Here is a 23,393-nt window from a genome sequence, read left to right on the forward strand (position 1 = left end):
TTGATTGATGGTTTAACTTGTTGTAGTTACCTACGCAGTAGAAACGAGTCGATAAAAATAATATGGCAGACAGCATACGCGCCGACTTCCGGGGGGCGGCGTCCCCCGTGAATTTATGATTGAGGGGCAACAAAAATCGCTATTACAAGTGGTGTTTCAAAGATAAAATACTATACGAAAGAGATTTTGATCATTTAATCGGACTTAAAGAATGCCGAAAGCGAAAAACAGCCTATGTTGCTCTCGCCCACAAAACAGCAGCTGATCGCATGGCTTTCTCTGGAACGTGAATTACTTCTGAGATGCGCACGGCATGCACGCTCACAGTCACACATTGCTTATCTTCCCGCGCGTGAGGAGCAACTTCAAAGTCAAAACGCGTGGTAGCGAAAAAGCAAATGCGAGGTTGCATGTTTATTCTTATTTCACGAGTTATCCAAACGTCCGTTGGATTTTTGGTGACTTCAAATATGAAATCGATTTTAGTAAACTTTATCGAGTTGAAACATCGACGCAACGAACAATTACGTGAATAAAGCTTAAAGAAAAAATGCATTTTTCAAAACTGTCATCCGTGTTTTGCTTCAATAAACACTGTATTGATGTAAATATTGTGAAAATATATACATCTCATTCATTGCCATACACTCATCAATTTACACTCCTGCGCTACCGTGTAGTAGCCTATAGTACTCGAGTATAGGTCGAACCCCTACTTTTGAGCTGAAAATCGGTGATATTTCCTTCTCCAGTGTATAAGTCGAATAGCTTCCGACACTACCATTCGATGGTTCATCTAAGTATTGGCATTAACATACTTGGAGGACATTTCAAAGTAGATCTTAGAGTAACTTATGCTGCTGGAATAGTCACGTAACTATTCAGGGCAATATCAAGTAAACCAGCTAAATTAGACACGCTATTTTCAACGAGGTCTTCCCGCTGTGAGATCAATTATGATTTAACAGAACGCATTTTTTTGTTCACAATGTGTGAGAATTAAATCGAAAACCGATAAAAGAAAAGGTGTTTTATGGTCTTGGTCGCAGATATTGCCTGCATTAACGTCGTCTCTTACCGCTATTATCACCTAGCCAACCTGACATCATTGTTTTATGCGGTCGCTAAGGTTAGACATCGACTTCAACGATCATGGAATGTTACGTAATAAGAACAATTACTGTATATCCTACACGCAATAATAAAAAAATTGATCTTTTCAAACAGCTCTTTCTGCTGTTTTGTCTCGTGAGCTTTGCATATATTGCTCAATGCTCAACAAGTGCATAAAGTTTAGAATTGACAAGAAATCGTTGAATATGAAAATTAAGTTTGAACCACTGCCAATACAGGTCTTCAAAACTTTTACTTCGGCCTTTTACTCCGTAATCTACGTCGGCAATGATTTTTCTGCAGCAAAAATGCGTTCATTTTGTAAACTGCAGAGCTGGAGACAACAGCTTGTCCCGTGCATAAGTTGAACCAACCTGTCTTTGAGGTAAAAATTACTTGCTAACATCTCGAGTATATACGGTCATTCGATAAAAGACTAACTTATTAAGACTTTCGATAAAAAACAAAAGAGAAAACACTTCGCCGTTGTTAACGCTTTGAAGGTAAGTTATTAGCAAAACGAGCGAAACGAGGTAATAAAACTGATAGCGGGTTTCCACTCTGCTTGAGATTATGATTTTTTTGCGTTTTATTTCGATAGCTTCACTGTCTTGATCGTTATTCACTCGCACGAAAAGGAAATGAATCGGCTTGTTTTCCAACCGTTCCAATTATGAGCTAACAATATCAAAATTTTTGCGACTAGGCATACTGCATGCGTAAAAGTAAAACTAGTCGTTTCAAGCAGCGATTCTAATAAATTCGGTTTGCGATCTAGGTGTCAATATAAACAAGACAGTAAGCTTAATCAAAGGCTATTTTAATTGAGTAAAATAGCGTTCTCGTTATGACGTCATCACCTTTCTCACCCCCCAAGGTTTTTTGAAAAGTCGGCGCCTATGGCAGACAGTACACGTCGCATTTTACAAGTATCACTTTTTATCCATCATACAAAGGTTCTCTGTCTGGTCCATCACTGTCGAAGTGTAAAATCGGCTATGTCGCTACGACAATGCCGTGGAACGATGGATCTATTCCAAGCGCCTTTGTGACCGAGTGGTGCGGACACGAGCAACGCGTGGCCGAAGAAAATTCAGTCCTTTGACGTCCATAGGAATAACCCTCAAAGACGTCCAAAGAAAACATTCGAGATGATCTGTGACTGGAAGATTTTGTTTCGGTCGTTCCTCACGACCGGGCGGTATGGAGAAATGCCATTGGATACAATAGGCAATTAGGCATTTATTGTCATCCAATCCTCGCAATGCGGACAAGCGACGTTAATTCGTGTAAATAGATTGAGCTCCGTTGGCGAAGTTGTACTCTGCACGTCGCTGCAGCAGATGGAGTGTTTTGACTGGTAGAGATACGACAATTTTTTCTATCAACCAGCTGACTGCACTTCTTGAAGCACTCAGACAAAGAATTGATACTCGCTTTGTGAGTGGTGGGAATCGATGGCAGCGGTGGAAATCGAACCCACGTCGTCAAAATAATTATCTCTCAAACTCTATTGACCAAATCTTTACGCTAATCTTTAGATGCCGAATCGTTCGTTCTATTTGCGGTACTTTACATTGGAAAGATTCGAGAAGAACGCTCACAATACTACGTGGTTGCTGCTGATCATAAAAACGCACTCCGTAGTCCGTAGCCTACGGTATTTTTATATTTCATTGAAGTTTTGTCGAAGTGTTCCTGAGCCATGGGCTCCGAGAGGGAAGGCAAGTCGGACAACTTTCCCCCTAGCATAACAATGTAAAGGAGAAACGAGTCGTTTTTTTTCGCTTTTGAGGAGGGTCCATTTTTTTGCTACAATAAATCTGTATTAACATAAACAAAATTTTGAATAAAATGCTAGTTCCAAGCATTTTTCTGTCATTGCAGATGCTTGTTCAGATGTTTCTCATCAAGAATAAATCATTCTCGTATTAAGGTAGGCAATGTTAAACTGCTTCAGGACATAAAATGTGATGCTGGCAAGTCTACTGATTTCTGTATCACTGAACGATTTCTGTTGTTCTAACTTAAAACTGGTGCTTAAACTGGCTGTTATTTAAACAAGCTTTTGCTGAAACACGACTTCCCATGTAGGAAATTTTGTTGAATTGTATTAAAGAATTACACTTTTAAAATAAAGCAATACCAGCAATGCCGTTCAGTGAAGGTAGTGATTCCTAACCCTTTTTTAGTTACGGAACTCATTCAAAGAATTATCAAGCTTAAGAGTGAACCTGAGTGAATATTTTGCGAAAGTGGAATAGCCTACGGTCTACTCTTTATTGTAGGCTTCTGGGCTACAATTAAATTTTAATAGGTTACCTTTTCCAAAAACAACGCATTCACCCCTTTGAGATAGGCTATATGCATCACTAGATTGAGAACCACTGATTAGGAGACTGTTCAACTAGCCTATAGCTATCGTGTGAATGTGATGTTCTGTACTACAGAAATAGAGATCAGAATCATATTGCGGTAGTTGGCAAAAGCCGGGATATGGGTAGGAGGGTTAAAAAACGAAAGTAAATGACACATGAACAGCCTCTTACATAAAACACTGAAGTAGCTTAGGTTACAGTACGTTAAAATCTATATCCGACATACGGAATAAAACGAGTTTTATCATGATGGTTAAAACGAATTGAATTGTCACTTGAGGCACAGTTCTTCGTAATATTTGTTAAAAAAATACTATTAGACAAAACAATTAAACGGTTTTGGTGGTTAGCTTAATTTAAATTCGAAATGTCTAATGATCATTTTTACCGGACTTGTTTGTGTCTTTGTTCGTATTAAGTGGTTTAGTATTTTTGCCAGGATGCTTTACCCTACCTCAAACGTCCATTTTAAAAACGATCTCTTGGAAAGAAAATTAAACCTTTTGCTTAAATCTATGCGTAAAAAGCAAATAAAAACACCCCAGCGCAAATCATGCAAACGCAACCAATGTTGACGAATATGGCTGGCCATTTTTCCTCTTCAATGTCAATCATAGCATTTTCTTGCAATTGAGCTTCTTCAGCACTCACTTCGACTTGTTGTGATTCGTCCAAACCACAGAATAAATTGACGGCCTTTTTCCATAATGGTATGTTTTGGGCAATTTGCTCGGAATCTTTACCAAAATAAGTGAAATATTAGCAGACTATAAGGGTGAGCCATCAGATTAATCACAGAACGAAGCCATGTTACAACACTGCCACCAGATGCCTAACGAGATAATGGGTCGAGAATGCTGCCTTATGTTATTAATTAGAAAATATTAATAAATTGTCAATCCCTATCCTTTAAAGACTGAAAATATACTATAGTAAACGACTATGCTCGTCAACAACCGGTGTTCAGTTTGATAAATTGGTCGTTCAAGCATTTTACCACTTTAAAAACGTTTTTTAAACAAACCATTTGAAAAGGTTTCCATTTTTTCTGGTTCGTTGCCGTTAAACTCTACTGTTTCAACTTTGGGTTCGTCTTGTTCATAACTTCCATTTTCCATTCCGCCTCGGGCCTTCTTCTGTAACATGAACAGAAACTGATATAGTTGAGAAAAGTTTCGAGATCACTCAAACGCTGGAATCTCCAAAATTTTGATCTTGCTCTATTGGGTTTAATAAAATAAGTATCACATGATGGTGGCATCTGAATATATGCCCGCCCTGTGCTTTTTTCTCACTTTGTTATAATCACGCTCCCTCGAATTTTAAAAATACAAATCGAATTGAATAATGAATCGAATTGAATAATGAATTGAAAAGACAAATCATTTTGAATAATGAAAAAAAAGACAAATCGAAAACTCTAAAAACTACCTCTTTACTTTTCTACAGTACTAGTTGGCCTAACCTAGCCTACTGTCTTAACGTGTCTTCCCAGTAAATGTCACCAACAAAGAGGATGTATTGAAGAAGAGGCAAACAAACCACGTTATCTTGACACGGCAAAAAGTATTATAACTTACAGTAGCGCACCCAGAAAAAAATTTAGGGGGGGGCTAATTCAAAAATGTCGGCCGAGTGATTTGCGATAATAGTGACAGTAGGCCAATGCCCATCAGTGCCGGTCTTTGGGGTGTGCAAACCGTGCGATCGCACAGGGTCCGCAAATTAGGGGGCCCGCAATCTACTCAGAAAATGCAGTAATTTTGTTATTTCCAATGGAAAAGTTCAACAAAGTGAATTCAACAAAGGAATTAGCAACAAGAAAACATAGAGACTCAACGGGTGCAACCTATTTTGTCTCCTGAATATTTCGTATCCTGAAAAGATCGAGAAAAAAACAACAGAGCCGAAGTCGCTGATCGGAGTTGCCGCAAACATTTCAAAACTTCTCTTGATCTTTTCAGGGGACAAATTAAGTCGAAATTTGATTTTGTTACTCCGATTTCAGGGTACGGAATCGGGGTAAGAATTTTTTAGGGGACGAAATAGGTTGCATCCAAATCAACATAGAGACATAGCTTTATATTTCCGAAAAATGCTGAGGAAAGCATGATCTTATCCTTTTGCTATGCCACCGGACAGCACCATTTTACAGTAACATTCATACCCAAATTTTTGTTGAACATGCTCTCAGAATGCCCCAAATTCAAAGTAATTTTTCAAAATGTTCTAGGGGAGGATCCCCAGACCCCCCCGCCACAGGGTGGCCTTCGGCGATGACGCCGTCAAGATTCGCCCGCCGACCGTAAGACCACCCCCCCCTCCCTTTTCAAAATATCTAGCTTCGCTACTGAATTGGATCATTGTCATTGGGGCCAGCAAAGTATATTCCGCACAGGGCCCGAAATACCCTAAGACCGGCACTGTGCCCACCCCTTTGATTAATATTTAAAGGCACTCACGGCCCACTACCCACAGGTTTGCCGATACATCAGGATTCGTTCTCTTAAATCAGATTAGAAGTTGGCCTAGTGAACCCCACTCTATTAGAACCATCAACACTTTCATCCCTACGTCCACTCTCGCAATCTTCTATAGATCTCGACTTTTCGTCATCTAGGCCTATGACAAGATAAAATTAGCTTTCCGTTTGCCAACACAGATAAGTGCGAAACCAACAACTAGCACGAAAACAGTTTGAAACAAAACACTAATTTTGTAAACAGTAAATTTGATGTGGACGTTTTTTCTATTTACAAAACATTCAAAATTAGTTCGTATTTTCAATTAAAGTCCCAGACGCCTTCGTCTTTCTGCTCAAATGTCGTAGGCCTATACAGTTTTATATGTCCGTGTGATTCGGCATTGACGTATGACGCTATGGTACATCGGTATGTCCAGTTATCCACCAGACATTTGACCACGAGAGTACGGGAGCATCTGAGCTTTAGGGAGTTAAAGAAAGGTGCCATCAAAGACCATATCATGGAGTGTTCTTTTTGCACAGATCAAAAATTTTCTGCTGACTTATTTGTAATTTTACGCAAAGGAAAATCCCAATTTGACACCAAAATTCAGGAAGCACTGTTAACGCTATACGCTACAACCCAAATTTAAACAAACAATTATTTGCTGGAGGCGCGTCCATTCTCCTCAACATTTACTTGATATATCACGTTCCCTGTAGTGCACATGTTTTTGTAGTTATTTATGTAGTTGCCTTTTCCTAATGTAAATTTACCTTCAAAAAGTTAAAATTTATTGCATTTATTAATTATTTTCTGATTCTTGATTAGGGCTTAAAATTAAGCCGAAAACGTTCGACTGTTAAAACTATTTGTACGGTAATTATGTAAAATATATTGTTATAATGCTCGGGCCGGTTGTATTGTTGTGTCTTATTCATATCTAACCTGTAAGCAAAAGGTATAGCCTAGCCTACATAGGGAACATACAAAAACTCTATTTTTTGTGGCGAGTTTGGGGGGGGCTTGAGCCCCCTTAGCCCCATGCTGGGTGCGCTACTGATAACTTAAGTGTATTATGTTTTTATTTGCTACATTTTATCATTAAAACTCGAACCTTTTGTTCTGTCATCAGGTCTCCCAAGTGTAATCTTTTTCGTTTGCTGTAGCGATTCCACCAGGTTAATCGTACAAGCTGAACATTTCAATGCAAATGCTATTATTTGTTCATGTCAGAGTTTGTATTAGGTTGCTGTTTTAAATTAAATTGTAACAAATAAGTTAGTTCACAAACAAATATTGAACGAATAAGGTAGGTTTACAATGTAACCCAAGTAGGCTACAGTATAGCAGTAGGCTAAATGACAATTTAACGTTAATCTTTCCAAAGATATAGTCTATTGTAGGCTATAGCCTACTCTAAGCGATTGGGTTCATCAAAGAAAAGTAGCTTTAGCTAAACTGAAATATCTCAAGATGTGTGAGAACTAAAGTATCTTTAAAAACTTTTTATCGTAAAGTTGTTGTGGTTGCCAAAAGTTTGCAAATGCAAAACTTTGAAACATTAGAAGTTTCCATTTCAACCTACGCTTTAATAGTTTTAGTTGACAGTTGATCATAAAATTTTATCACCTCTAGCTATTAGGAATTTTTTTTGGTTGAGCAGAAGAATAGACAACAGCCGATTGACTACAATGGTTAGATACAAGTTAGCTGACACTGACAGTTATGTCAAGATTTTTTTGTCAAGTCGACAATTGTGTTTCGTTTTGAATAAGCTAAATTAATAAAAGACATAGGCCTATGTAGGCCTATTTGCTTCTAGTTTTGCGGTTCAAGCAACTTAAATGTATTTCTGGTCAACTCGGTCTACTGCAATAACTCAGTCTTTGGATTTAATTTATTTTGTTTCAAGGATCAAGAACTTAATTAAACATTAATTTTACGATAAGCTATTCAAACATCACTGTCAGAGTGATTAAAAAAAAGAAAACACGCAATACGAAATCTGTATTTACAAAAATACTCACACATCTGTGGTCAATCGGAGGAGTGACTAACGAGACGCAAACAGAAATGATAACAGTGCAAGCGGAGAGTATTATGGAAAAGTAAAGGTAATGAACTTTGTACAAAACAGTTGGCCGATACTCTGGTTGTCCACAAATTGGAGCTCCTATGGTGAATTCCATGATCATTCTAACAACTCCAATAACCATTCCAAGAACTAGTCCCCAAAACGTACCCTGCAATTTATCAGCAAACCCTTTTAGTTAATATAATATGTTAGTTGTGACCATTCTTTAGATCAGGGGTAGGCAACCTTTTTGCACTGCGAACAGGTTTAAAACTGAAATTGTATGGCGGACCGGCCTTCAAAAAACAACCAATGTTTAGCAATGAAAATTTATTACAGCTGGTATAAATTATCATAATTTTGATTCAAAGAGAGCCTTCAGCTTGTTTTGCCGAAACAAGATTTTCCCACCTACGAATTATGCAACTCAATGATACCCGCAATGTATCCCCCACGTCGAGTCTTGTTTCGCGGTTTTGTCTTTGTTGATGCCATCAAGAGCTGCCATCACTGAATATCTAGACTCGCATTGAGATGTCGAAAACGGCAACAAGGGTGATGCTTTGATGCTTTTATGGCAAGGTCAGAGTATTCTGGCAAGACTTTCATCCAATACATTGATAGAGTCGTTGTATGAAAAATATATTTCAGGCTATCATCATTTGCAATGTCTAGCAACTGGTCCTCTTGTCTTACAGGTAAGATCGATTCATCTGGTTTGAAAATAAATGGATTACGGATTCATTTATTTGCAGTTCTAGGATTCTAGGCACACGCAAGTGACTGATAAGGTCGGAGAACGCTTTCAGGTTGACTGTCTTTCAAGTCTCTGCTAATGTTTGAAGCATGTCACCTAGGCCTACTCCTTGGTTTATGCGTTGCTCCCACAATTTAAGTTTGTCTTTAAATGTAGTCATCTTATATGACAACTTTAATACAGTTGTCATTTTGCCCTGAAGGGAAAGATTTAGTTCGTTGAGCAGATTCTTCTTTTTCTTTCGTATGAGAGGTTGATTGTTTGGACTACATTTCCTTGGGGTCAAATGTCCGGGCATTCTTCGAGCAGCCACTTGATTGTAGCGTCCTCCAGCGTTGACAGGCCAACTGCCTTTGGAGGAGTAAACGTCGGGCAGTGGTAGAGAATGTGATCTGCTGTCTGTTCCTCTGCACCACAGTTGCATGCCGCAGATGTTGATAGCAGATTGAATATGTCACACAAGTAGGCAAGTTTGAAAACCTATTTTTCTCCAATAAATTTGTTAGTAAGGTCTGAATGTTTCTCCAACAGAAACCTTGGCTGTGGTGCACGTAATTCAAATGCCCTGTTCAATAATTTTCCTACCTTACTTCTGTGTGCAAGAGAAGGCATTTGTGCTCTGCATCCATGTGCTCACATATTTGCTCAAACAGCCGGGTGTTATGTAAATCAGCTTTAATGAGGTTGCCCACTTTAACTACATCATCGAACACACCATTTGAAACTGTGATATTTTTCAGCTCGCCAGCATTTCTCTGTGAGTGACACAATGAGTGGTCTCGCACTCTGGTGCGACCTCCTTTATCCGAAGTTAAACCAGATAAACGGCCAATTATGGCTACAGTGCCCATCCGTGCACACAGCACACAAAAGACACAAAAAGACCACTTCAGTTGTACTGTGAATGCAGCCCCGGATTTAGGGGGGCATAGGGTGCAGATGTCCCGGGCCACCCGACTTTTAAAAGGCCCCCCTACGTGGAAAAAATGTGATTTTGTGTTATTTTTTTTTCTTTCAGCCTTTGAAGTTTCAGAAAAATGCTGTACAGTGCTGGATTAATGCTACTGTAGACGTAGAGGTGGTTTTTCGCGCTTGGCGCGAAAAAATTTCTTGCACGGGGCTCCCCGATCTAAAAGTGCTCCGGGCCCCCCATCAGGTAAATCCGGTTCTGTGTGAATGATGATTCAGAGACTTGAATAGTTGAGAGGCTGTGGCGTTTTTAGTACAACAAAAACACATTGCGTATGATCAAATATTTCAGCCAGAGCAGGAGGCTTTGAAAAGTTATGAGTGATGTGATCCGATTGCAACTAGTTGGAACTAGTTGACGGCAAACGCAGCAAGAAACGGGAGAATTCTCAGAAGGTTACAAACGACCAATCTGGCCAATGCCATGAGTCTTGAACACTTAATAGCCTACAGAAGCGCCACAAATATTTGTGTTATTAATGAAAATATATTACGGATTCCTACGCATTTTAACTTGAAAAAGTATATGGACCGGAAATGAAATCTCCACGGGCGAACTGAACTCTTCACGGACCGCTACCGGGGTGACGCCCGGTGGTTGCCGACCATTGGTTTAGATTTAGAACACCAAGAAAAAGATATAAATTAATATTTGAAGACACTTAAAAGCAAAAATGTCGTTCAAAGGGATTGCGTTATTACGAATAAAGTTTCATAGAAATAAAATGCAGTCGACTTAGTGTAGCCAAGAAGTTTCCAGTTTTATCAATTTTATATGAATCGTCTTTTACTTAGCTACTGTATTTCACAGAATACAAAAAGAAACTATAGCTTGTAGCTTACTTAAAATTGCATTGTAGTTAATGACGACGATATTATTGATACTTATTGACAGTTTTCGACTCGTGAACTAGAACAAAATTACCAGCTCATGATGTAAAATAGCATGTGAAATGTCTACCTTGATTTGGAAGCTCTCAAGAGTGTTTGGGTTAAGGCTATGGTTCAACCTACGAAATATCGTTTCACAATAACATGTTTAATATCAAATCTTGATTCATATCAAAACTAAACCGTTTACAAGCTGGAGTTTATCCGACGAAAGAGATTCCACAAATATTGTAGCCTACAGGATCCCATAGATATATTTTGTGATTATTGCTTGTTGACTTAATGTGCGCTGCCTAACTATTTTGATAGTTTTTTCCTAGTAAGTTATTTTAAGCTATCGTACTTCTTGTTTTATTGTTCCAGCAGATTTTTAGCAGATAAAACGTTTCAACTAAAACTAGAGATGACGATATAGATAGTATAAAAGACAGTGGCCTATCTGATATATCAATTCAGAGAGGTGCCATATTCCGGGAGCTAAAGATAAATAAAATGAAATGAAGCTACTATGGTCAGTGGCGTATGAAGACAATTTGAAATGATTAAATTTCATACCGTTGTAGTGAGACAGGGACATTGTAAACATGGCTGTCAATTTTATCTACTGAAAAAAAGAGAACATCCCTGTAGTGAAAACAGCAATTAAATTTTAATAAAAATTGTTTTCTAAACATTAGATATCAAATACAAAACAAGAACTTCGAGGTTTTCAATTTGTACTGACCGGTTCGTTTAGTCTTGGCCAAAAAACGGCCAAAGCAAACACCGTTGTGATTGGAGGAGCAAGATAACTCGTGATGGCTTGAATATAGTCAAAGAGTTGTGATGATGCAGCCGCTTGAATAATTGGGACCCAAGCTATGCTGATTCCCACCATAACCAGAATAAATATTCTGTAGTGCAAAAGTAACTCACGATTTAGTTATCAAAGTATATCTAGTCTAATACCAACTACTCTCAAACGTTTAGCAATCAACAAAAGAATGTCACAATGATGTTAGTTTTGATAACAACGTAACCACTCGTGATTTAATGATTTAATCCATCAGAAATCGTCTCATCACTAATGTAAGAATAAGAATATATAGCCGAATGGCAATTACGTGTACCAGAACGTTTTAAAAGTAAAGCTTTGTCTGAGAGGAGTTAATACATTTCCATAATCCAATCATTATTTTTTAGTCTGACTAGAAATGTACCTGCCAACCAACATAAGCTCTTTGTTTTTTGCTTGAGGTCTCAGTTTAACCCAGATATCACACGTGAACAGGGTGCTAGAGCTATTGAATACTGATGTCAAGGAAGACATGAGAGCAGCGATCATGACAGCAAGAAGCAAGCCTGCAAGATAAAAACTGACAAGATGAAGATTGAAAGCAGGTTGACGTTAAAGCAGAAAAACTAAAGAAATGTGTTTTCTGCTTACCTCGGAGGCCAGTCGGCATAATAAACAAAACTAGTTTAGCGTAGGCATAGTTGGTGCATCCCGCTTTCGCTCCGCAAGCTTCCAAACAAACTTCAGGATCAGCACATCCAATTGAATCTAAAATGGATCAAACTGATCACAATCACAACCTAATCTGAACACAAGGAACTTTGTAGTCTACATTTTTTTCCTTATTGTTCACAGATAGGCTACCATTATTGATAACTTTCTATAACTCTGGGCCAGTATCAAGGCTAGCTATTGTTGGCAATGCCAATGGTATCATAGCTGCCTATGTACATACTTCTAGGTTTATTTTGTCAGTAAATTTTTTAGAACTAGTCTTCAAATTTACATTGCTACCATACAAAATACTGACTTGGAAAGATGATTCTGCTGATCATGCCCACCATCACCATCATGTACATTGGAAGAATTTTTAAAAGGCCAGCCAGTACGCAACCACCTTTTGCGTGTGAGAGATTTTTAGCTGCCAGAGTGCGTTGTACTATCACCTACAAAAACCATGCATAGACTATAACAAACCCACTGTCAAGAAGTGAAATTGATTGTAGTTTATAATTATTTACAGATTCCTGATGAGGACTTAAGTTAAGTCGAAAACGTTTGATATGTTGAACTATTTGTAAATATGTAATATACTGTTGTAATGCTCAACCCTGTGTTATTGTTGTGTCTTGCCTGTCTTTGATATTTACAAATGCAATGCGTTTTTATAGATTTAATGTGGACTTCCCATAACTTGTACGCATTTTCATGGAGTATTGAACAACAAATTATAATTGATTTGTGTAGCATTAATGTTCATTTTTGGTATAGTTGGTGCATAGCCGTACGAGACCAAACCATTTTGGGGGGGGGGGGCAGAACGTAAATTTGCCCAAATCTGCACGCTTTTATAGAAATTGCCCAAATATAATGTATGCGGTGCATGATAACAGTGAAAAACTAGCATAACAAGATCACCAGCTAGCTAGAATTTCTTACCCAAGTAGTCAAGATAGAACAACTGAACTGATCTTTGAATATACCTTGCTTGTGCATTGCTCGATGCTTCTGCACTGTGGCATGGTAGGTAGGAGTAACATTTAGGGTATTATATATTTCAGCAGTAGCATTTTAAATGTTGGTGAAATTAACATGACACAGTTGTATATACAAACTAAGTATTTATTTTTTATTTTGGGGCGCAACTGCATCATTTTAATTTGGATAGTTTTATAAAAAGTAACCAAACAAAGCTAAGCAACACCACAACATTAACATTACATTTAACAGGTACAGTATAACATTTTTTCGTTAAATGTTGTGGTGTTGCTTAGCTATGTCCGTTTATGGTTGAAAAAGTACTGTAACCTCTCCACTAGAATTGTTTTATAAAAGTATTCACCAGATTTATATAAATTCATATTTTGTAGTTCGTTGCGCAAATCAAGATGATGCATTTACGGATATTATGAAAAAAATTAAAGACTTTGTAAATTTTGATGCTGAGGCAACTGCATCATGCCAATTTGGGAAGTTTTATAAATAGACTATGATCAGATAATTTCATATTTTTTGTTGCCCAAATCTAAACGGTACAGTTATGTAAATAGGAAAAATTAATGAATTTGTTCATTTTGGGGAAACTGCCTCGCGCTAATTTGGGCAGTTGCATAAACAGACTAATCAGATAACGTCATGTTTTCAGCTGCCCAAATCAACACGATGCATTTGTGAAAATTAATAAAATTATCTATATAGCAAATGTTGTGTTTTGAATTGGGCAGATTCATAAAAGTTTTAGAGAAATATTTTGGTGGCTGCCCAAATTGGCATGATGCATTTGGTTAAATGCATTTCGTACTACAGTTTGATCACCATACAATACATCAATACGGGTGTGCCGAATGAAAATTTTGCACATATTTCTTGTGCAAATAAGAGGCTGTACCATACTTAGTTTGATAGGTAAAAGATATTAATTTGTAGTTTTTCTTAATTCATTCAATTTTGAAGCTTTTCATATAGCCATGTTTTCCCTAATAATTGCAAGATTTTGCCCGAATTCGCGACGTTTTGAAACAACAGGGGGGGCAGCTGCCTCCCCTGCCCCCCTGGCTCGTACGGCTATGAGTTGGTGAAGCTTCTGCCTTTACGAACAAAAAAACTGCACGATCAAGCAGTGCTGGTTTTGCTCTCGAGGTGTAGCCTACCCTACGCTTGAGTAACGCATTTCAAGGACTGCTCTCCATTCAGCGGCACCTATTGGGTGAAACAATTCCCAGACAACGTTCAACAATAAAAGGAAACTTTACACTGTTTATCTCAATGACCCGGTCTGCGTCCGTGGCTCAGCACCTCTACAAGTATGAGAAACTGCAAGAATTAAGCTTTCAAAAAACCTTTTTTAGTCTGAGGATAAATATTTCTACAATTAAACAAGCAATCACTTTAGAAAAATGTATCCTAGGGCACAATGAGATTTACAAGAGATTAAAAATTTTCACCAAACATTCCAAACAAACCAATTGATGTGGTTTTTAATTAGGTTTGAACAGTTTGTTATGACTAAAAGTTTTTTCTTACACCAGCACAGTATTTATTGTTTGTCAGAAAAATATTCTGTGAAACTACTAACAAAGAATACCTAACAACCAACTTTAATCAATCATAATTTAATGAACCATGTGTAGCCTATCCATTTTATAATAAATCTAAGACAAAAACATGAGAAAAGGAAATAGATCAATTTTGAACAACATTTGAATTGCAATGATTACTTTTGAAACAACTTGACTATATCCACTAGCGTACGCAGGGGGGGGGGGGCCATTGGGCCATGCCCCCCCCCCCCTTAAATGTTTTAGTAGTTAACGACGTAGATTAAAGCATTTAATATGTTTTGGATTGCACTGTTAAAGCAATTAACAATGTTGTTCTATAGACTAAGCCAATACGAAATACATAGCCCAATCCACCTACCCCACCCCAGGTATGCCAATGTAGCATAGTGTTCTGTAAGCCTATTATAGTGAGAAAGAAATGGATAAAGTCTAAACTAAAACCATACTGGGATATCATGAAGATGTCTGGGATATTAATGGCCAGTGGCGTAGCCAGGGGGGTTTGGGGGTTACAATCCCCCCCCCCCTTTGGCACGCGTGTGACTTCACGATATTGAGAATGATGCTTTCAGTTTCTTTATGCTTGGGAATGATGCTTTCAGTCTAAAAAAAACTTGCCTAATTTTAAACAAAACTGCATTAAAAGAGCGAGCTTTGCCAATACTAAACATTCAAACATCTCAGCCAGGAATTAGCAACAAGAAAACATAGAGACTTAGCTTTATTCCTAAAAATGCCGAAGAAAACATGATCTTATCCTTTTGCTATGCCACCTGACAGCACCATTTTACAGGAATATTTATACCCACATTTTTGTTGAAAATGCTCTCAGAATGCACCAAATTCAAAGTAATTTTTCAAAATTTTCTGGGGGAGGCCCCCCAGACCCCCCTCCGCTGGGTGTCGTCTTAGGCGAAAACGCCGTCGGGCTTCGCCCGCCGGTCGTCAAAAACCCTCCCTTTCAAAATTCTTGGCTACGCTACTGTCAATGCCCCCCCCCCCCCCCTTGACAAAATCCTGCGTACGCCACTGACTATATCATAAATTGCAAAATACAATTTGCAGATGAAAACTTGTTCTGTTTGTCAAGTAGCCTAATGAACGATATGTAAAAGAGTAAATGACAAAAGTGAAAGTGGGCTATCTCTTGAAAAGATATTGGAATATTAGACCAAAATTTATTTCAAAAATATGACTTTTACATAAAACACTGTAAAAAAGGCCTACAGATCACTGCAAACAAACCTGATCTGTGCACCAGTACCAAATTGAATTGATGAAGATACCGAATATCATGCCAGGCCATGGCAAATCACTGTCGATTGGGTCTCTGAAAACGTGGAAGGAATCTTCTCGGGGCAAACCACAAGACGTGTTTTCTGGTCGTACGTCTGGTATGGCTGCCATGTACTCTGGTTCCAAACTGTTATAACCACCAATGTAGTCAAAAGCTGAAACAATTATAAATGTACATGGCAACTGTCCCAATTAATATGCGTAGTCCCGTAGCAGGCTGCATTGTGTCCCAGAATAGGTGAACTATTTTATTGTGTAATTCTGCTGTGGTAGCTATTTCGTCAATCACTGACCTATAGTAACCTTTAATTAGGTTACGCAATCTTTTAGTGCGAAACCTGCTACTAGAAGAGTCTGTATTACGATTCTCAATATATCTTTTGACTTGTTGACCAGAAGAATGATTTCTTGTAATGTAATATTACTTTAGTCTCTGAAAACTTCTAGTCAAAGCAAATCTATTATAAATAGCCACGTGATTTGAGTATGGTTATTAGAGTTATGTATTATAAATTATGGGGATTAGAAGTTTTAATAAAAGTATGTCGAAGACTTTTATAGAGTTCCAGCCGATATTGTATAGATTGTGAAAGTTATTGCCAATTGTAAAGTAGCTGATGCAAATAGTAGTGTATATTTATTTTGAAATTGACGAAGACGTGTGCTGTTCAGAATTTGATTTCTTCACATGCTGGAAGTGGTGAACCATTTGTTTAATCCTTCAAGGATTTTATCTATCATCTCACAAGTAAAACTATTCGACCATTTAACTGACTGTTTAACGTTTGATATCCCAATAAAGTAGCCTACATCGTCAATCTTTCCAAAGTCTTTTAACGTGTAAGAGTTAGAAACAATTGTGACAACAACAATGTGATATTATTACTTTTTAGCACTGGAGATGAAATGTGTAAACTACTGTATGCATAATTTTGCTAAACTATGAATTTAGTTTTTTGCAGTTTTGCTATGTTCTTATGAAGCATAAACAGACATAACTAAGCAACAGCACTACATTTAACAAAATAAAAATAAAAAAAAAACAATAAACGAACATTTTCGGCTATTCATATAACCCTTTTTAAGTGTATAAAAAAAATGTTCTAAAAGAAATACTAAAGAATCACACAATATCACAGCAAAAATATACCATATTTTATATCATAAATATACCATATATGAATAGCCGAAAACGTTCACTTAATTTTAATATAATGTTAAATGTAGTGTTGTTACTTAGTAGTCTGTTTATAGTTTAAAAAACTAACTCTCTACCTAAATTGTTTTATGAATTAGGCTGATAAACCATTTCTATTATTATTTTTATCTTTTATAAATAAGTTATCTATAGGCTATACGCCTAAAGCATTTTTAAAGGCTATTTGTATTAAGCCATTTATTAACTAAAATAATTCTTTTTGTTTGTTCATATGACAAACCTTATATAATTTACAACTTTATGTGTAGTATTTTTATTACCGTTCAAATTAAAGTTTTGAAATTTGAACTTACATAAGCCCATCATGATAAGACCTCCAATTACCATAATGAAGGTCTGAGCAGTATCTGTGTAAATAACGGCTGCAAGACCTCCCGTGACGGTGTAAAGCGCTGTAATGGCGAGTAATACGCAAATAGCCAAGTACAAATTCCAGCCGAGAGCTTCCTGAATGAAGATGGCCCCAGCAAAAAGGTCAGCCTAAATGGGAAATGATATTGTTATATAAGGTAAAGCCGTTAACTCTACATTCTGTCAGTATTAAGTCGTTAATTTGCACAGAGAAATGGACATGTTTAGATTATAATTATACACAAATGTAATACCAGCGTATTACATTCAAAATAATTTTAACCAACAAATTTCACTAAAAAGTACGGAATTTGAGCAATTGCTCAAAACATGAAAATGCCGGTAAAAAAAAAAAACTAAACTGGCCCTTTAATAACTGCAAACTTGTACTTGGTACTACTAGGATACGTAAAACTACGTGAATAGGCCTATTAAAAATATTAGGGATCTAACAAAATGAGTACGCTATTATGACACTTTGTTACACTACAATTGTCAATCTGGCGTATTAACATTAAAGCATTTATACATTAAAAATGTCTGAAAATTTTGAACCTTGTTTATCGCTAAGATTGAGCAATAAATTATTTGCAGAATCATTGTTTAACGGTTACTTTCTGACGTCGCTTTCAATGTTGACATTATGTAATCAGACAAAAGTCAATAGCCTGGGCACTTGGAAGCTTGGAACGGAATAAACTAAACGTACGGTGGATATCACACGGCTTTTCGAGGGGAAGGGGGGTGACAGTAATTTTTTAATAACTTAGCCTATATATTGAATTTTTTTGTATCTTAGATTATTGCCTTTATATTGGTTTTGTAAAAATTGCAGTCGTTTCAGTTTATTCTCAATACATTTACTTTCCTTTAATCATTATCCTACAACATGCGGTAAGCTATGTGATAGTGTAGCTGTTGAGAAGGGGCGATCTTCCTGGCAACAGCACTACCTGACTACTCACTATAGAACAGCGGGCATTGTGTTTCGCTAACCATACCAGTGTAGCCTCCATTATAGCCATCAAGACTTTTCCAAAAATATGTGTTTCTCGGCAATCGAGTGCAGCAAGAATTGACGAATTGACAGCGATAGACACGTGTTTCGCCCTTGTGGCTGGGCTCATCAGTATCGCGCCACTATTCATGCCAAAAGCAGCGGTTAAGAACTATGTGGCACGAATTAGAGGTGCGATACTGACGAGTCCAGCCTCATGGGCGAAACATGTGTCTATCGCTGTCAATTCTTGTTACACTCGACTGCGTAGAAACACATGATAGTGTAGCTTTTATTTTGACATTTAAAAAATTAGACTTACGCAATGCATACGTCGGATGATAATGTAAAAAACTTTTGTCGCTTAGAAAAGCGATTAATCGCGTTCGTCAGTAACCCGCATCATCTTTTATTTTTTACTTTGGCAAGCTAACCTCAGTAAATTTAATTTTAAAAACTTTACACATATTTTTTATTGAAGTGAATTGCCTGAAAGTTTTAAAAGTAAACTGTTTACAATGTCAAAATAAAGGACACCTTAATTGAAATGATGGTAAGCCATATTCTTGAAAAATTTTGATTGCAATGAGACTAATTAGTCAATTATCGTATGTTACGTTATTTGTGACACAAGATAGTTAAAAGCTAGTTAGGCTACTATAAATCTAAGCTTAATCGTACGGTAAATTCTACAGTTTCAAAGAAAATCAAAAATTGGGGTAAAAGAATTTAGTCTAATACACGTTTTTGGAAAAAGATATCTTAGAGTTACTGTCAGCATTGACATTGCAAGTTTTAAGTTATGTTTTTGACAGATTTCAAGCAACTGGTTATTAGGCGTAGTTTACTAAAAACAAGAAGACAACAAATTTGTGCTACGTTTATTTTTCTATATCCTGCATTGAGAAGTAAAAGAATATAGAGAACAATACTTCAATTGAGGTAATAAATTCTATATGTTAAAAAGGTTTTTTATTCTACATTGCAGTAGAATACATACAGATATCTTTGTGAATATATAGATTGCCAGAGATAAAACAGAAAGAAAAATTCGAATTCTTTGTCCTCCAAATCGCTCCCTGAGGTACTCCGGCATTGTGACAACTCCCGACGCAATATAAATAGGAGCAAATATCCAACCGAGGATGACCAAAGTAAACATCGCCTGGTTAAAAACAAAAACGAAATCATAAAAAAGCATTAAAAATGCGTCTTTGAAACAAAATTAGGTGTTTTAAAACTAACTGTTTATTAATACTGCATTGCGGTTATTTTCACGCAGAAAGCTACTAATAAGGATATGCTGGTTTTGTATTTACAATCATAAAATGTCAAGATTGAAAATTGCGTGGCCATTTCCCCTTTCCTTGATTTAACTTCTTTACATTTTTACTGACACTTAACTCAATTATAGAAAATCCCCGTAGAAATTCCTAATCTGGTCAATATGTCTGTCTTCTATACATAAATTTAGAATCAATCTGATATGTTTGATGAGACTTACATTCCATTCGAATGAGCCTTGAGCTATTCCAGTAGCTGCTCCGGATCCGGCAAGTCCGACAAAGTGACCGCTACCGATGTTGCTGCTGTACAAGGAGGCGCCAACTGGAAACCATGTGATATCTCGTCCAGCAAGGAAAAATCCCTTGACGTTGCTTCGATTTGTCCTGCACATCGCCTAGACAACGAAACCGATTTTTTGTTTGAGACAAAAGAAAACTGGACAAAGGTTTTGCCTGTGCAGCGTTAAAATGATCAAAGTTTTCTCAAATTTTTATAAAATTTATTTTTTGCTTTGTTATACAACGATAATGCATGTGCTACAAACCACACCTCAGTTTGACTTTCTTTAAACGTCATAGTATAGCATTAACCCCAAGCCTAACCTTAAGGCTTACTAGAGAATCTCACAGAAAGCCGTAACTTTTAGCCTACTGTTTACCACTTAATATTTGCAAGTCTTTGAAGTTTAGATAGTAATAATTATTTCAAATCAAGTTCTTGTGTCACTCACCCATATTCCCACGGCTAGTATAACGGCAAAGTAAGCAACAATCACACCAATGTCGGCAGGTTCAATCCCTGCATCCGGAAGCTGGGGCTCAGTGGTTCCAGTGAAACCTTGAGACGCCGTAGTTGCCATTTTATAAGCTACGACGTTTCTTATTTGATTAAATATGCTAAAATTTTAATTCAAAACAAGAATAATTTAATTGTTACACTTTTCTTCACTTTTATTTTGGTAGCATTCAATGGTTTTGCAAAGCAGAAGTAAAGTAACCTAGCTTGCAAACCAGGACATTTTTAAAATTTTGACATATCTGCAGACATTGAATCAATGTAAAAAAAAACATTTGCTGGCTGGGAAGTAGCCGTTTGTTGCTTTAACTCGTTTTAGCTAACGAGCAGGTTTACAAGTCCATGAAAACGCATTTACAAAAAAGTACTGTAGGCTAACCATGCTTTAAGCATAGTATGCATTTTATATCTCTTCACATATATATACAATGACAGAAATACACGCAAGCTATTTTAAAATAATCTTAAACTTAAAAACGTTTGCCAAGTTCCAGCCAAAATACAACTGTGCGCTGTGCCTACAGATCTCTTCCTTCGGCATTGGTGTCAAGCATAACAAATAAAAATTGTCCTTCATCAGTGATCGTACATTCAACAAATGATGATATTTTGCAAAAAAATTAACGATATAAATCAAAGAAATATTTAGTTCTTGAAATATTTGCTTGGCCAAAAATTTTAAACGTTTTAGTAGGAAGTTAAGTCGCAATACCACACGTATATAAAACCACATAGTCTCTCTTCACATGGGTAGCCTAAATGAGAAGAATAGTGTATTCAGGATTTATATTTTAAAGCTTTGGTAGAGAGTTTGCTTTGTTGAACCATAGACAAACAAAACAAAGCAGCTTTAGCAGATTTAACATGTTTCATTACTAAGAAATACAACATAGCTAAAAAATAAAAAAAAACTTTTATTTAACTATTCATTTAGTTATGCGTTATACTTCTTTTCAAATTTGAAACATGAAATAAAAAACATGTTAAACCTGCTAAAGTTACTTTGTTTTGTTTGTCTATATTAGAAGTAAATATTCCAAAACTTTTCAAAACGTTTACTGAACTATGGCTAGGTTAATTTCTTCATTTTAGTTTCTGTACTTGTTCACATTTTTGCGCATTATGATAGACAACAACTTAATTGGATTGAATGGCATTATTCAAAAAACACTACGATACATTAACAATTTTACATAGCATATTAAAACTCGAAGACTTTCGGCAAAGTTCTCTGCCCTCATCAAGAAATAACCTAATACATCTACAGAACTAATAACTTTGAATAATGACAATAAATGATTGAGATAATTATTGACAAAACTGGAGAAGCAGATATTGTTTATTGTTTACTGTCCTCTGTCTATGCATGCTATGCTCATGTCTTTCCCAACATAAATATTTATAAGCCTAGAAAAAATTATTTATCACTTAAGTAGATGAAGTTTTTGCTGTTTTATAATGGAATGCATTCCTTTCACATTTTATCCTGCTCTTATTTAACATATTGAATTACTTGCTTTAGTTCATCTTAAAAGTCGATAAATATTTTTTAAACCACTGTTGATGTATTTTTTTACAATTTTCTCGCTTCACACCTGGCTGAGCTTATGCAACTAGTGTTGCGCATGTGTGTTCTGCAAAGCAACTAACATAGTACAGTTCAGTTGCATAAGAACTTTTAACAGAAATGACAAAATCTCATCGCAGTTTGGTAAATCATTAAAATCATAGTTTGCTCTGGGGTGTGATCGATCACTGCTATGCTCGGTAGAAGGAAACGATGCTTGTTGGACAAAAGTTAAAAGCATTGACGATGGAAATTTGTCTGTTTGCTGCCATAAATCATTGCGCGTCATTCAATTAAACGCAGTAAAAATTTATCTGTATTTTTAAAACTGGGCTGCAGTATATTTACTTTACAAGTTAGTGCTTTTAGTGTGTTGTTTTTTTCACAACACTTAGTTAATTTTTTCGTGTTGAAAATGTTCACCACACCACCTAGCCGATTTTTTTTGTTTTTAAAAAATTCGTTTTCTTAGAAAAAACATCCGATTTGATTTCAGGAATGTGCTTCACAAATCACATTCTAACAACTCAGTTCACGTCAGGTTTAGTAGAACTTTGCAAGCATTGTCAACCAGGCCCGGATTTAGGGGGGGGCAGAGGGGGCAGTTGCCCCGGGCCCCCCGACTTTTGAAGGGCCCCCCTATGTGAAAAAAAATGTGATTTTGTGTTATTTTTTCCTTTTGGCCTTTAAAGTTTCTGCAAAATGCTGTGCAGTACTGGACTGATGCTACTGAAGACGTAGAGGTGGTTTTTCGCGCCGTAGGCTTGAAAAATTTTTTTGCACGGGGGCCCCCCCGATCTAAAAGTGCCTCGGGCCCCCCATCAACTAAATCCGGCCCTGTTGTCAACACAACCAGGTGCAAAAACAAAATGCTAATCACAGAAAAGCACTAAAGTTAGCGATAAAATAGGCTACTGCTTCCTCAGTAAGCACAAGTGTGACTGACAGCAACTAAAGAAACACAAAAGTTCTGGTTGGCAAGTCTAATGTAGAAGCTGGAAACTCCTTTTGTTATATTTGCTGTCAAGAACGACATTTATATCACAAATGTGACCAGACGGCTATTTCCAGCTACGATTACTCCTTGACACAAACACGAAACTTTGTCACTAGCTTCCTACTGTTTTAAAGCTACAAATTCGAAGATTCAGTTCAACAACAACAAAAACGGTCAT

At 36.8% G+C, this 23,393-nt stretch overlaps 1 protein-coding gene across 1 annotated transcript; it reads right to left on the bottom strand.

Annotated features, from left to right (window-relative positions):
• Positions 1–3,204: 3,204 nt before the first annotated feature.
• Positions 3,205–20,747, bottom strand: LOC145772796 (sodium/glucose cotransporter 4-like). The gene is made up of 13 exons (XM_082584674.1): positions 20,587–20,747; positions 20,074–20,250; positions 19,570–19,734; positions 17,515–17,701; positions 15,952–16,157; positions 12,456–12,591; positions 12,077–12,193; positions 11,850–11,991; positions 11,375–11,543; positions 7,987–8,202; positions 7,074–7,151; positions 4,516–4,627; positions 3,205–4,228 (listed from the first exon to the last, which is right to left on the bottom strand). Exons 1-13 carry the CDS (start codon positions 20,713–20,715, stop codon positions 4,005–4,007), a joined length of 2,058 nt encoding a protein of 685 aa, XP_082440800.1. The 5' UTR covers positions 20,716–20,747; the 3' UTR covers positions 3,205–4,004.
• Positions 20,748–23,393: the final 2,646 nt, after the last annotated feature.

The sequence above is a fragment of the Aplidium turbinatum genome, chromosome 6, assembly GCF_918807975.1.
Source record: "Aplidium turbinatum chromosome 6, kaAplTurb1.1, whole genome shotgun sequence".
In the NCBI taxonomy this organism is placed as follows: domain Eukaryota; kingdom Metazoa; phylum Chordata; class Ascidiacea; order Aplousobranchia; family Polyclinidae; genus Aplidium; species Aplidium turbinatum.

Bases quoted from the DNA above. Each gene is read 5' to 3' on its own strand.
- LOC145772796 (XM_082584674.1), bottom strand. From the start codon at position 20,715: ATGGCAACTACGGCGTCTCAAGGTTTCACTGGAACCACTGAGCCCCAG. The intron at 11,992-12,076 runs GTAAGCAGAAAA...TTTATCTTGCAG, and splicing joins TATGCCGACTGGCCTCCGAG to GCTTGCTTCTTGCTGTCATG. The intron at 11,544-11,849 runs GTACATTTCTAG...TTTGCACTACAG, and splicing joins GAGCTTATGTTGGTTGGCAG to AATATTTATTCTGGTTATGG.